The 15,008-nt window shown below is 38.4% G+C and overlaps 1 protein-coding gene across 1 annotated transcript in view; it reads right to left on the bottom strand.

Annotated features, from left to right (window-relative positions):
* Nucleotides 1-4,133: 4,133 nt before the first annotated feature.
* Nucleotides 4,134-15,008, bottom strand: part of GALNTL6 (UDP-N-acetyl-alpha-D-galactosamine:polypeptide N-acetylgalactosaminyltransferase-like 6) — a 2,113,891-nt gene continuing 2,103,016 nt past the window's right edge. Inside the window, exon 13 of the mRNA XM_006882210.1 lies at nucleotides 4,134-4,602. Within this exon, the coding sequence (XP_006882272.1) occupies nucleotides 4,435-4,602 (168 nt within the window). The 3' untranslated portion in view covers nucleotides 4,134-4,434. The remainder of the gene's footprint in view (nucleotides 4,603-15,008) is intronic.

Below are 15,008 nucleotides of genomic sequence, written 5' to 3'. Positions count from 1 at the left end.
CCTTCTTGCCACAAAGTCATGCTGACTAGCAGAGATTCCATTTGCTGTAGAGCAGAACTGTGTTCATAAATTTTTCCTGGCTGTGATCTTTTAGGGGAGATCCTCAGTCATTGTTTCTGTGGTGCTACTGCATGGATTTGAACCGCCAGTCTGTAGATTAGCATACTATCCATTTTTTCCACCCAGGAACATTTAGTGCCTCAAACTTCTATTTTAAAACATTTTAAAAGTTAACCTTTTTCTTTTCTTTTACTCAGAAACAAGCCCTTCTGAGATTAGGAGTTCAATCTTTGCTGATCTTTGGGTGTTACTTCAAAGTATTTTAACAGGTTTTCTCATAGTAGCAGACATGTTATAGCGAGCTACACATAATGATAGCTACCAAAGAGATCATTTCCGCCGGAGCTTTCTGGGGTACAAAACACATGGCTGGCTCTTTGGTGGAATTGTAAATTGCAGCCAACTGTTTAATGACATAATGTGAATTTTTATAGGCTCATCTAATTCTACAACCCAATTGCTCTCTGGGCACTTGAGATAAATCTTCTCTCACTCTCTGGAACTGTTCAACACCTAGGTTAATTTCTCACTATTGATTTTTTTCTCCACTATGCATCTCGAATGCTTCAAAACATCTTGACCTACACAAAATATCTCTGTGACCCTCAGTTTAAAAAGAACACTTTTTTCAAAAGAATACTTGAAGAAAAATCAGTCATGACAATGATACTTTTCCCCAATTATTAGTAGGGCAGTTTAACTGGATTATTTAATTAAATTTGAAGGACAAGGCAAAATCATGAACATTGTCAAGAAGAGGTTTCATATACTAAAGTTTCTGAAAGTAAATTTTGCTGCTTACAGGGCTCCCCAATGAGGAAGAACATAAATTAGCGTTATCCCCAAACTACCCCAGGTAACAGGGAAGAGGTAACACAACACAGATAAGCAGATAAGACATTGGACTCATGAGCTATGGCCACAGATTATTTCTATCCTTTCTACGTTTTCATTCTTAATCTGCAAAAAAGCAGGAGATTGGGTTCTTAGCACCGTTACACTTTTAAACCCAATACTTCTATATCCAGGATTAACACAGTGATTGCCACAATGGGCTTGAACATGGTGGGTATTGTAAAGATGGCACAAAGCAGAGCATAGGGTTGCTATGAGCCAGAGTCAACTCAACAGCACCTAACAATTTACCTGTGATGAAGTATTGTTGTTAAGTGCCATTGAGTCAAGTATGACTCACAGCAACCATCTGAACAACAGGTCTGAACCGTGTTCTAACATGTGCCATCATTAACCTCTCTGACACACTTCTCCCCCGCCCCCAATTTTGCAGCCACTATATCAATCCATCTTGTTGAGGGTCTGTCATTCTTATGCTGACCGTCCACTTTTCCAAGCATAACATCTCTTTCCAAGGTATAGCCTATCCTAGCAACATGCTCAAAGTATGTGAGACAAAGCTTCACCAGCCTTGCTTCCAAAAAGCACCTCAGGTGCACTTTCTCAAAGACATCTTTTATTCTTTTAGTAGCCCATGGGATATTGAGTACTTTTCTCTGAACTATAACATAAAGGCATCAATTCCTCTTCTGTCATTCATATTCATTGTCTAGCTCTCAGATGCATAGGTGATTAGAAAGACTATGATTGGAATGAAAGTCATTTTATTCTTTAGTGTATCATCATTGTTCTTCAGGACTTAGAAAAGTCCCTGACAGCAGACTTTTCCATGTTATACATCTCTGTATCACCTGATTGTACCAAGCATGTTCATTGTGGATTCAAGCAAAGTGAAATGGTTAGCAATTTCAGTCTTCTCTCTAGATCTATCATGATGTTGCTTAAGGGTCCAGTAATAAGAATTTTTATCTTCTTTTTCAGATTTACGACAAAAACATTTTTGCTACAATAGACAATTTGAAGAAAATGCTCTACCACATGTACTGTACAGTTTTTACAAACATTGAAAAAATGTCATCACTGGATGTATTTACACAAAATCCAAATACACTTTTTCCTTATTTGAAATAAAATAGATGGACAGCCAGAAAAAGAATTCATTTCTTAATTGTCCATAATACACAGTAGCTACCTGTAGTGCAACCACTGCAGAAAGGGAAAATAACTTGGAGGGTGGGAATCATGAAAAGAGGTTGGGTAGCAATTTTTATATTAAATAAAACAATGATATTGTATAGATTTTGCTGTATGAAAACTATTTTTTTTCTTTTAATATAAAACTATTGTCACTGCCACAAAATAGAACAAGTTTCTGATTATTTTACAACAGCGGCAGAGGGGTGGGTGGGCGAGGGGTAGGGAGCAGAAGGTGGGTGGGAAGGGTTCTGTGTTGGAGGAAGTGTCCAGACCATCGGCCTCCCTCCCTGCCCTCGCTGTTCCTCAGCTCAGTTCTGCCGCTTTCCCATGAAATGTTGAGTACAAATATATATGCACATGCCCCCTAGAACTTGAGAAAAGAAAAAGGATTTTTAAAAACCAGTCAAAAGGATTTCTTCTTGATGTTGAGATACAATCATATTGAAGGCTGTAATCTTTGATCTTCTGCAGCAAGGTTTTCAAGGCTCCCTCACTTTCAGCAAGCACAGTTGTATCATCTGTATAGTGAAAGTTGTTGATGAGTCTTCCTCCAGTCCTGATACCACATTCTTCTTAATATAGTCTAGCTTCTGAAATAAATTTTTTCAGCATGTAGACTGAATAGATTTAGAGAAAAGGTAAAACCATGTTGTATACCTTTCCCAATTCCAAACCATGCAGTGTTCTTTTAGTCTGTTCAGATGACAGCTTCTTGGTCTAGGTTAAGGTTTTGTATAAGCATAATTAAGTGTTCTGAGATTCTCATTTTTGTCATATTAGCCATGGTTTGTTATGATACACACAGTCAAATGCTTTTACTTAGTTCATAAAATACAAATAGACATTCTTGTATTTCTGTTTCCACCAAAGATCCACCTGACATCAGCAGTGATATCCTTTGTGCCAAATGATGAAATATTAATTTTTATTAATAGGATAATTAAGTTTTAAAAAATCAAGAACAAAGTAAAAACTATTTTCTACTTGACAAAGTTGGAGAAATGTGTAATAAATATGATTCTTTGCTCTAGAGAATCATCTTGACTTTGTATATTCCTCTCTCAACATCATCAATACTGAAAAGAAAAAAAAATTAAGGATTAAATGTTGCATTTGTTTTTTCCACTCCTTTCTTCACCCCTGAAATGTTGTTATACTAATATGAAATGAGGTGTTAAGTACTTTAGTAGTGGACATTCCTTATACACGCTTCCCAACAAAGCAAGGACAATACAACCAAGACCAATAATTTAAAACAAAAAAAGCAAACCAAGCAAACAAGTACCAATTCCCCAATAAGGAAGAAACAGAAGTGAATCAATCCATTTTACACACCAAGTGGAGTGCAGATTTATTTGAATTTAAGAATCTCCTAAACAAATTACATCAAACTCACTCCATTTCCTTCCTCAGTAAATTTTATGACTGGACAAGCATCAAAGTTTTAAAATTTTAAAAATAATAGAAAAGTAAAAATAGATTTCCCCCCCCCCCCTAGAGAAATCATTCTCTTAAACATTTCTGCTACTGTGAAATCTTTCTCTTTGGAGTAACTTGGTAGCATAATAATTTTATTTTTAATGTATTTAACTGGATTATTCCAAGGGCACTGAATTAGAACTTCAGCTGAGGTATGGAGGATGAACTTTATGAACAATAGAACTACCTCCACTCTAAAAAAAACCCTATCAATGTAAAATGAAAGAATGGGAACACAGAAACTCCATTTCATCATCTAGTTTAAGTCTTACATTTTAAGTCCGTAGATATTGCCCCATTGTTTAAAAGTAAAAGAACAGAGAATGAAATGAGCACTCTAAAATCATCTGCAGCACTTTTAAGGGTTAAACCTGCTTAACTCATTCTTAGTCAGAGATTGGCACAAAAGAGTGCAGCTCATCCCTTGTGTCTGATTCTAAACCTGCGGTTTCCTTCGTCTGGCAGAACAGTCATGCACTCTACTTCCACCCCCCTCCCACCCAATTAATAGGATCCATTCATAGCTACTCACTACTGCAGGATTTGACCTGAGAAATGCTAGGATTTATTAACTCAGCAGTTGTTTTGAAAAGTCCCTAAAGAATCTTTGCCCTTGACCAGCAAGGGAACTGCTAGTCTCAAGTTCTCAGAAGCAGCTGGTGAGATTCTCAGCCAAGTTCTTCAGATGCAGGAAGTTCTTCAGGACAACCTACTTAAACATGGCCTCCACACATCTTTAAACCAGGCTTCCTGGATCTAGGAAATGGTATTCCTGACTCCTTTGACCCAGATGCCGGCCGAAACTTAGTTTGCATTCTGTAGGTAATTGCTCTTTCTTTCTTCCTAGGAGCTGGCATGGTGGTTAAATTTATCTAAAACAGTCATATTAATATGCTCAAACATCCACTGCTGAGTCTCAGAGAGAGGGTCACATCTGGCCATGAAAATTTTCTTCTCTGCGGGATTGCAATCCATGCAGCTGTTGCTCACAGGATGAAATAATGTTCTGTCCTGGAGGGATCAGAAAGAAAAGACTGACATAATACATAGTGAGTGATTAGAACACAAAATATGCAAAGGAAGTAAGATACCATGTTTATATGCTCGTGATCTAAAAAACAAACCAGCTCCCACATCAAGTGAGAGGATGCTGAGCTGCCAACATGAAATACAATTCCCTGGGCCCTATCGACACTCTGTAGTGCTTTCTAGTAAATTTAAAATATTCCCTCATTCTTTCATTCTTTTTAAAAGAGGAGCTGGTGATCCCTTACCATGTGATAAACATTTAACTACATGCTTTATTTTTGGAGAGAATAAGTATATAGGGTTGTTTGTTGAGTGGCAAGTAATCTTGCAATTTATGAACAGGTACATACACACACAAAAATGTCATAATTCAGTTCACACACACACACACACACACACACACACACACACACATATGAAGGGTCATACTATTCTTTACTTTCATACTGAGCCTCTAGAAGAAAATTAAAATGCAAAAAGGATGGGAATCAAAGATGTTAGGTGTTCACTGGTCCAACTGAGGTAAATATGGGTGTGTATAAATAAGCCATAGGCAAAACCTGACTGTAAATTCAAATTTATTAGCTCCCGTGGTTCTCTTTCTTATCACTCCCTTCACTCCTATTACAGGTCTTCGTGAGGGGCTGTTTTTCACTGCTTTCTGTAAAATGGCGAAGAGTTTAAAAATTCATTTAAAAAATCAAGATCTTTGTTAATCATTATTAATTGCTGTCTGGTCAATTCTGGCAACCAATTGTATGCAGAGCAGAATTGCTCCATAAGGCTACTATTTTCAAGGCTACTGTTATCATAAGGTTTTCAAGGCTACTATTACTTTTAGGGAGCAGACAGGATATGATTGAGAGAGTTCAGCGAATGAAAGATTCTATGAGGACAAAAAGCTCAGCTAGTAATAGTAAAATAGTAACAAATAATAATAGTAATTAATAATAATAGTCTGGTAATCTGAATATACTCTATTAACACACACTATATTATTGTGTTAGTAGGACAAAGGCACTTAATGCTAAGAGAAATAGAGTTTTCCTGAGCTAATAACGCACTCCCATCTCTTACAATGCCTAAGTTGTTTAAAAAAAGTCTTTGTCACCATACTGTAAATTTCACAAAATTGTAAAAAATCACTTTCACTGTTGACATGTAAAAAAAATCCCTTAAATTGTGGCTTAAATGTTAAAATAAGCAGTATTTTCTTTATCTTAGGAAATTTAGCTTAGTTTTAGAGATTCTGGCTATTTTTTCTTCATGTGAAGAATATTACCTTTACCGTCCTTTTAGAATTAAAATTCTTGCCAGCATTCTGGGCAAACAATAGTGGATTGCCCTTGTTTTCAAAGCTTCGTCAGCCAATATTGAATGTCCTTTTTAGAATCAGGATGTTGGATAGTTAGGCACTGTTTGAAAGAAGGAAGAATAAGGAAGGAGAAAGGCAACCTGCCTGCAATTTTGTTTGCATGTTTCTATTTTTAGCGTAAACAAAGAGCTGGGCCTAGTACAAAGGCCCACAATTCTCTTCTGCTCTTTCAAAAGCAAAATTTCCTAAGAATATTGTTGGTTTCTGTTTTCCTTTCACAAAGAATCTTAGGCTCTTAAGGTCACTTTTCCAATTGCTGGCATTTACCAGTTTACCAGTTACCATGGTGACCTTGTAAGTGTCTGAGTAAAATGTGTTTGAGGTGTTTTTGCCCTAACTCTCTGCTTCACTCATGCCCCAGAGAAGGTCTTGAGGTTCTCTCCTAAGCTAAGGTGAAGGTGGGCTAAGGTGATAGTGTGTGTTCTTCCGGTCACTCCACACACCAACAAGGGTGTGACTTCTCCATTAGAGATAACACTTCTTGTTATTCCTGATCTGTCTGACAGCCATCATGACTTCTTGTACAACTGTCTCCTTCACCATATTCCTTTCCTTCTTCTCCCCATCTCTCACTCTCCCTATCCTATCTCCAGCTTCTAATTCAGCCATCAAAACCAGTTGCTGGTAGATTGACTCTGACACCCGGTGTGTGTCAGAGTAGCACTGTGTTCCTTGAGAGTGTTCAATGACTGTCATCTTTCAAAAGTAAATCACCAGGGCCCTTCCTCTGAGGTTCTTCTTGGTGTACTTGATTTCCAATCTTTAGCTTAGCAGCAAAGTACATCAGCTGTTTGTAATCCCTAGGGACTCTGGTTTAGTCATATGGGCTTAATATATTTGAGCCAGCTTATCAAAAAGCATTTTTAAGCTGCAATCGTTATGAAAATTTTATGTAACCAGTTAAATGAGGATTTACTGTGTTCCAAGTGAATTAAGATTTACTTTTCTTTTAAACCTTTTTTTTAAAATTTTGTAGTGGCTTGCATACAAAATCTGTATACACGGTGTCTCATTTGTATACATTGTGTTTTACCCATTCCTTCATGCACCTTTTCTTTCATACTATCATTCCTATAAACTGCATTTTATAAAACCAGTCACCACTGACTGCTCTATGCCCACTATCACCCGTATTTTCAGATTTCCAGTAGATCTTTCCTAATTCTTTGCCCCCTTCTCTCTGGCTATCAGACACTGCAATCCCAAGATTTCCTCCTCTCTGCATCAGCAGCCCCCTCTCTCCCCTCCCTTCTTTGTACTTTTATACACTTCTTGCTAGTTATCATTCTATTTTCAAATTAACTTTTATCTTTTTTCCTTTTCCTAACTTCCTACATCTCTTCCTGTGGTTACTACTACCAGGAGCTCAAGCATCCAGGTGCTCACCATTTCTCCTCCCAAACACAGATTTCCATGAGGGCTACAAAACTGAGAATAGAAAGAGTGGAACATGCTTCTTTTTTTTTTTTAAATTTAGGTTATTTTTCATTTCAATGAACATCTACAGAGATTTTGGGATTCCATTCATTCATTGTTGCACCCTTCTCCCCGCACAAACCCCTCCCCCCTCCCCCCATTTGTTCCTCTCCTTGAAACGCAAAAGAAAAACTCCCTCATTGGTACTGGAATATGCTTCTATGCAATTTCCTTTGCCAGCTTGTATACCTCAGTGTGAATGGGGAAATCAAACCAGTTTCTGAACATTTTAGTTTTTCTGAACCATAAGGTGATCATATTTTTCCAAACCCCAAATTGGAATACATATTCTGACAAATTCAGGTTTGTCATGGGAACAACCAAGCCAGATATGCAAATTCAGTACTACCCTGCAAATTTTTCCCCCTTGTAATTATATCTCATGGTCTCTGAAAAATTGAAGAATTGATTTCTCTAATCTTATCTGTCTCTGAGAAGCTTCATTAGTAAAATGTAAGAGTGGATTAGAGAAATCTCTAAGGCCTCTTTCAGTCCAAGCCCTGAATGGACATTTTATTCCAAAAGCTACTGGTGACAGAGACAAATGACAGGTGTCAAACTAGAGACCATCAACAATGCTTGCGGTTCAGCAGATTGCTTGTTCCCTGCTTACAGACAAAGCTCTCCTCACCCTTGAGTTCAGAGTCACCAGCAGGTTCTGGAGGTCAGGGGCAGATTAAGTAGGCCCCATATGTAACAGCTTGTAGTAAGCAAGGCACACATGGATTAATTGTGTTTACTCTGTCAAAAGCCAAATGAACTGTACAGTTCAGATCAGTAAACTAAATTCAATTAATCCTGTGTATGCCTTCCCTATTGGACAATCAGTCCCTGCCAGGGATGAAGCTTAAAGGAAGCATGTTCACTCTTCTTCAGAGCCTGTAGTTTTCATTTTTTGACCTTGGGAACTATAAAGTAAACATCGTTATGTTTTTACTCAACCAAATTGTTTTCCTCCCTGGAATTAAGTCAGTGGCTCATGTAACTGTTCTCTGAACATGCCTCTTTCTCTTGTAATAATTGTTCACTTCTCTGCCCTTCAATCTCATTGTTTGTGTTACAGAACTAGATAGAGTTTTTGTTTGGGTTAGACTTCTAAGTGCCTTGGTCAGTATGTTGTTCCATAATAAGCCTCCCTAAAGGAAGGTGGAAGACATTCTTTCTTTGCTTCTAACTAGACTGTTCTTTGGTCAGTCCTGAGGGAAGACATATCATATGTTCTGGGTGTTTAATGTGTACTGCAACAAATTGCATTTCTTGTTCTACCTTTTATACTGTCCCTGGCTTCATCCTCACTTTCTGTAATCTTTGAATACTTGAGAAAATTAAAAATCCTTGAGCAAGAAATGCAAAAGTTCAGATGCAAGATTAAAGAACTGGCCTTCACAACCAAATTAGGTCCGCGAATCACCTTAATTTACTGCTCTCTAGTTCAGCTCTAGCTCAAAGTAACCCTCCATCGATACCTGAGGCTGTAAATTTTTATGGGAGAAGACTTGTTCTGTTTCTCCCTCGGTACACTGGTGCATTCAAACTGACAACCTTTCTGCTAACAGCCCTATAGCTCACACACTACAAAATGAGACCCTTAGTACCCATCAATCTGTCCACACCTGAAAAAAAAAAGGTGTGTGTAGGAATTTTCAGGTAGTCCATTGAAAGGAGCACCTCTTCAAAGCAGGCTTGAAGACTCGAGTGGCATCTGTGTGGCACTTTATGGAATTCCCAGGTCTACTCTTAATTTGGTGAGCTGCCATATTTATAAGAAAATCCACTGTTATTGAGTCCAGTCAGACTCACAGGGACCCTATATCAGGATTCTAAGACTGTGACTCTCCACTGAAGGAAACTGTCTAGCTTTCTATAACATGTATGAGGATCAAAGGGGGACAGAGAGGGAGCAGAGGGGTGTGGATGGGTGGGTGGGAGGTGTAATCATGGCAACCCAGGGTTTGATGAGTGAAAGGGGAATGGGTTGGAGAGGTTGGGAGATCCAGTGTGAGGGGAAATGTATACAAACTTTGTAGGTAAACGAGTGTAACATTTAAAAAGAAAATGAATTGCTAGAAATAAAAAATTAAAAGATTCAGTCTTGAAAACATGACGTTGGAAGGTCATGATGAGTTGGCTCTACAGCAGTGAAGTTTTTGTTTGCTTGTTTGTGCGTTTACATGTACAAAGGACTCCCTGAGTGATGCAAATAATTAATGTGCTAAGCTGTAAACTAAAAGGTTGGTGGTTCAAATGCACCCAAAGGTACCACAGAAAAAAGATCTGGTAACCCACTTCCAAGGTTATTAGCCACTGGAGACCCTATGGAGCATATGGCATCCATAGGGTCACTAAGGATTGGCACCACCTCTACTGCAGGAGACATTGGTGCTGAAGAAAGGGCTTGGATATTGTGACCATAGGATATTTGATTCATATAACAATCAGAAAATGGAATATGATCTTGTTTTGTGACTGCAGTGTAGTCAATGTGGCCTTTGTGCTTCTCCCTAGATGACCTGGTAGAGCTATGCAAATGCCACGTTTTTATGATTCATCGAGGGGATTGGAAAGCTTGCTAAAGAAGTATAATTAAGAAGCATGGCATCATTACGGAAAGGGGACCATACAAATAAGGTGTATAGAACCCTAAGATGAAGTTTGGTCAGTTTTTCCATCCTTTGACGCTTACAGTGTGCCATCTCAAAGGTGAGAAGGGAGGACCTAACTGGCATCAAGAAAGAAAAACCAGGAGCAGAGCAGACTATTTCCTTTGGATATAGAAATTCCTGCACTGAAATGCCTTGGTCGGTGACACAGAGGTCTCTAACACTAAAGGTAGAGAGTAGGCTATGGTGGTATGGAAATGGCAACATTAGAGATACGAAAGGCAAGAGATCAGTATAAAAGAGAACAGTGGGCTTCCCAGTCCACAGAGTGGGAGCGGTGAGCGCCTCTGTGCAGGAGAGTTACAAGCAGAGCAGAGTGAAATGTCTTCAAGGACTTGCCAGGAACACTCAGATTGCTACTATTGCCTTTGGATCTTAGGTTATTAGTGAGATAGATGCTCTAGAGAGTTAAATTGGCAGAGTTAAAAAGAGCTTTAAAATATGTGCCTGAGCCAGAGGCTAGGCCAACAGAATATCATGAATCATTCCTGATCCTGAATTGTAACTTTTTGCTTTTCTAATCAACTCTATACTTGTAAATATGGTTTGTGAGTTCTATGCAGCCATTGCAAAGAGTTACCGAGCCCAGCAGGGAAATAATGAGTACTGTGGGAGAGATGGCTCATGCCAGATTTGGGAAAAAGCTTGGAGGGTGGAAGCATGCCTGACGTCACAAGAATCATCCTCAAGTTATGACGCTGATGGTAATTTTTTTGTTTTTGTTTGTTTGTTTTTAATTCCTCACATAGTTAGCTCTGATGACCTAGTGGCAAGAAGCTGTGCTACAATTCTGAAGGCTTGTGGTTCAAATCCATCAGCTGCTCTGCAGGAGAGGAATGGACAATCTCCTCCCATGTGATTAACTGCCTTTGAAAACTCACCCGAGGGTCAGCTATGGGTTAGATCCTACTCAATGGTATAAACAACAAAAACAACATGAAGTTAGAAGAAGTTAGATGACACTACTTCCTATGCGATCTTGGGCAAATTATTTAATTTCTGAACCTTAGTTTATTCTTTGGTAAACATAGATAATAGCACATACCTCCTCAGTTGGTTGAGAAGATAAAAGGGCTTGAGATTTGTAAAAACCTTGAGGCAATGTATGGCATATGGTGAATAATTGAGTAATAGTGATTCACCTCTTTCCTTCATTCATTTTGTTAGAGAGCATCTGTAGTCCTAAAACTCTGGGAATACACATCATTTGGTTGGAGACTAGCCATCCAATTGCCTTTTCTGAAACCCTAGTAACATTGTTGCTGTTGTTGAGGAAAGTATGATTCACAGCAACCCTATGAGCAACAGATTGGAGTCCTGTCCTATCCTGGGCCATCCTTATCATCTTTGACACACTTGAACCCACTGCTGCAGTCCCTATGCCAATCCATCTGGCTGGAGGTCTCCCTGTCCTTCACTGACCCTCTGCCTTTCCAAGCATGACGTCTCTTTCCAAAGAGTAGCTTCACCTAGCTACTTGCCCAAAGTATGAGAGATGAAGCTTTGCCATCTTCGTCTCCTAGATGTGCTCTGGTTGCTTTTTCTCTAAGACATGTGCTTGTTCTTTTGGAAGTCTATTTTTCAAAAACTAGCCTCTGCCTCAATGAAGGATCCAAATTGATATACCAATACCCTCTGTTGTAAGAAAACAAAGATTTCTAAAACAAAGGTAAGCTTTTGTCTCTGGCACTTGCTCTTCTACACAATTATGGTCCGAGTCTGTATTTGAGCTATGCACTTATACCTGAAACACAGCATTATTCTTGTCAGGTAAGTTCAACAAATATTTGCTCAGTGACTTTTATTTTCCACTGTGTATTAGAAGAGAGGTGTACAAAAAGGACTGTGCATAAGTTGTTCCCAAGAAGTATGGGAGAGCGATAGGCAAACAAGGAATATTCGAAATAAAAAGTGTCACTGAGCCTGTAGATAGGAAGTGACTGGAGGGAGTGAAGTATTGCAGACACAGAGAGGGCCATATGAAAGGAAAGATGTAAACTAACACATGCTTTCAACATATTCAATAAAAAGTTATTTATTACTTCGTATTTACTAGGCCCTCTTTTAGGTGCTGGGGAGACAACAGTTATCCTAATAAGAAGAGAGTTCTGCCTCCTTTAAATTTATAGGCTAAAGGTGAAAATGTGGATGGGATTTTAGTGGACAGATGATAAACGGTGAATATAATTAAATACAGAACCTGTTTGAAGGAGATACATACTATGAAATAGCTGAGGAGGCAGAGGACATTGAAGGGTTCCTGGAGGGTAATGTGGTTATCTACTGCTGCTATAACATAAATACCATGAATGGATGACTTTAACAAACACAGGTCTGTTTACACACAGTTTAGAAGGCTAGAAATCCAGATTCTGAGTACCAGCTCTAGGAGTTGTTCTCTGTTGTCTCTGGGGCAAACTTCTTGTCTGTTTTCAGTTTATATTCTTAGGCTTCTTAGTGAGCTTCAAGGGGCCACCATATGCCTTCCCAGTCTCTGCTTTCTTGTTGCTGGCTTAATCTACTTTTTTTAACTTAAAACATGCTGCACACTAATACTGCCTTGTTAATATAACAAAGAAAACTCTATTCTCAAATATAACTACAAGTATGTCTTAAAACAAATAAGTAATTAAATTTAAATATAATGAATTATACCATTTAATCAAACCCTTATTGTATATTGCCTTTCCTCTTACCCAATTTTCCTTTTTATTAATTTTTTTATCTTCCCCTAGAACGAACACTTATTTTGGGAGGGGCAAAATTGTACTCATAACAGAGGAGTTACTGTGTAATTTTAAGCAGGAGGGAGAAGGTAAACTTCATTGAAAAAGTGACATGTCGGCAGTATAGACAAACAGAAGGGAATAAGCTATGCAAATATGTCACGAAAAAAAGCTCCCAGACAGAAGGAACAAACAGTGTGAAGTAATCTGTATTCAAGAGGGCACCTGATTGGCCACAGGAACATCAAGAGGGCCAAGATGAAGAAGGAGGAAGAGGGTAAGAGAAAATCAGAGATGTGGTGCCAGACTGGATGAGGAGGACCAGATAGTCATTTACTAGGGATAGAGTACAAGAAGCAAGGGAGAGAACTCCAGATGATGATATAAGAAAAGGTGACCAAAAGTCATGTCATAGACTGGAGTACAATGCTAAGGTTTGGATTTTTCCTGCAAGTGTTTCATGCGAGACTTGATCACTGGAGGATTTAAAAAGAGTAGAGTAACAAGATCTATATTTTGAGTGGATACTGACAGTGGCAGTGGGAAGAATGGAGTGGGAGCAAGAAGGAATTAAGGTTCCTGGGTGGCACAAGTTGATTCTATTTAATTACTAACTTGAAAGATGTCAGTCCAAACCCATTCAGAGGAGCCCTGAAAACAGAGCTTTCAATTACTTCATTCCAGTTTGACTTCTGTTGAAGATTTGCATTTCTGCCACAGTTATATGGAATTGGATATTTGTTTTAATATCTTATATATTTGTTATGATGTATATTTGTTTTAAGATCTTATATATACATAAGAAATAACCCGACCTTTAGGAATCACCTGGGAGATCGTACTGGAATGTTGAGTCTCAATATATGTGGAGATGAAATGCACATCTCAGTAGGAGTTGAACCAGAATGAACCTGATTGAAGTCTAACAGGGAAAAAAGGACTTGGAGATCAACTTCTATAAAGATTACAGCCAAGAAGACCCAATGGGACAGAGCTCAACTCTGGGGTTTCATAACTTGGCGTTTTCTTGACAGACAACTGATAAACTTTGGACTGTAGATGGAGAGGGCAGTTAGAGGCTATTGAAATAATCCAGAGTTTAGCTGAGGTAAATGCAGAGGCAGAAGGAATGAAGTGAGATGGGGTGAGGAAATGATCTGAAAAGTTAAATTCAGAATGCTCTGATTAATGGGATGTGGGATTGAGGTAAAAAGGAGAAGTGTGTAACTGGATTTAAAAAAATCAATATTGGGCACACAGTGGAGAGAGTGAAACAGGATTTTGAGAGGGAACTGGCAATGCTTGAGTTACTCTTTCCTACTGACTAGTGGGCTCTGTTGCCTTAGGGGTAAGAAGTCCTGCAGTCCACTCAAAGGTATGCAGCTTGAATCCATCAAATGCTCTAAAGGAGAAAGATGGGCAGCCTCCTCCTGCATGATTTACTGCCTCTGAAAATACCCTAGAGGGTCCTCCAACTGACCATCGTTAAAGAAATAGTTATTAGTTCCCTCTCAAGTGGAAAAATGGAGTTATTCTCTTGTTGACTATTTGAAGGGTGCCTGGTGGTACAGTGGCTAAGCTAAGTGAAAGGCCAGAAGTTTGAGTCCATCAGTCAGAAGGATGTGCAGTCAGTGTCCATAAAAATTTCCAGCCTTGGAAACTCGCTGGGAGCTGTACTATTCTGTCCCTTAGGATCTCTATGGGTCATAATCGAATTAACAGAATTAGGCTTTGTTTATTTACTGATTTATTTGTAGGAAGAAAAATTAATGATAAAAGAACATATATTCAATTATGAAAGAACAAAATGAATAAAGATGCTTTTATGAGAGAAAACTTCATGTCTGGTGGATTTTTTAAAATCTTTTAAAAAATTTTACATTGGTAAAATTGGCATGCAGAGTTCATATACATTGTGTATATCCTTCATTCACATTTTGTCTCTTAAAATCATTCTCATTCGACATGCTTTAAAAAAATCAATCACCATTAAACCTGGCTGGTGGCTTTTATATTGAATATGGACAGGGCCACAGTCCCTGGGTGGTATAAACAATTTGTGCTTAATCACTAATTTTTTTCCCTGAGTTATTCAATATTTTGCCCATAGAAATCTTCAGTATTGCAATTCAAGTTTGAATTTTTTTTTAG

Source organism: Elephantulus edwardii, unplaced genomic scaffold, assembly GCF_000299155.1.
Source record: "Elephantulus edwardii isolate Elephantulus edwardi_28Jun2011 unplaced genomic scaffold, EleEdw1.0 scaffold00018, whole genome shotgun sequence".
NCBI lineage: Eukaryota > Metazoa > Chordata > Mammalia > Macroscelidea > Macroscelididae > Elephantulus > Elephantulus edwardii.
Note: the sequence above shows the minus strand (reverse complement) of the source record. Positions and strands in the feature narration are given on the sequence as shown.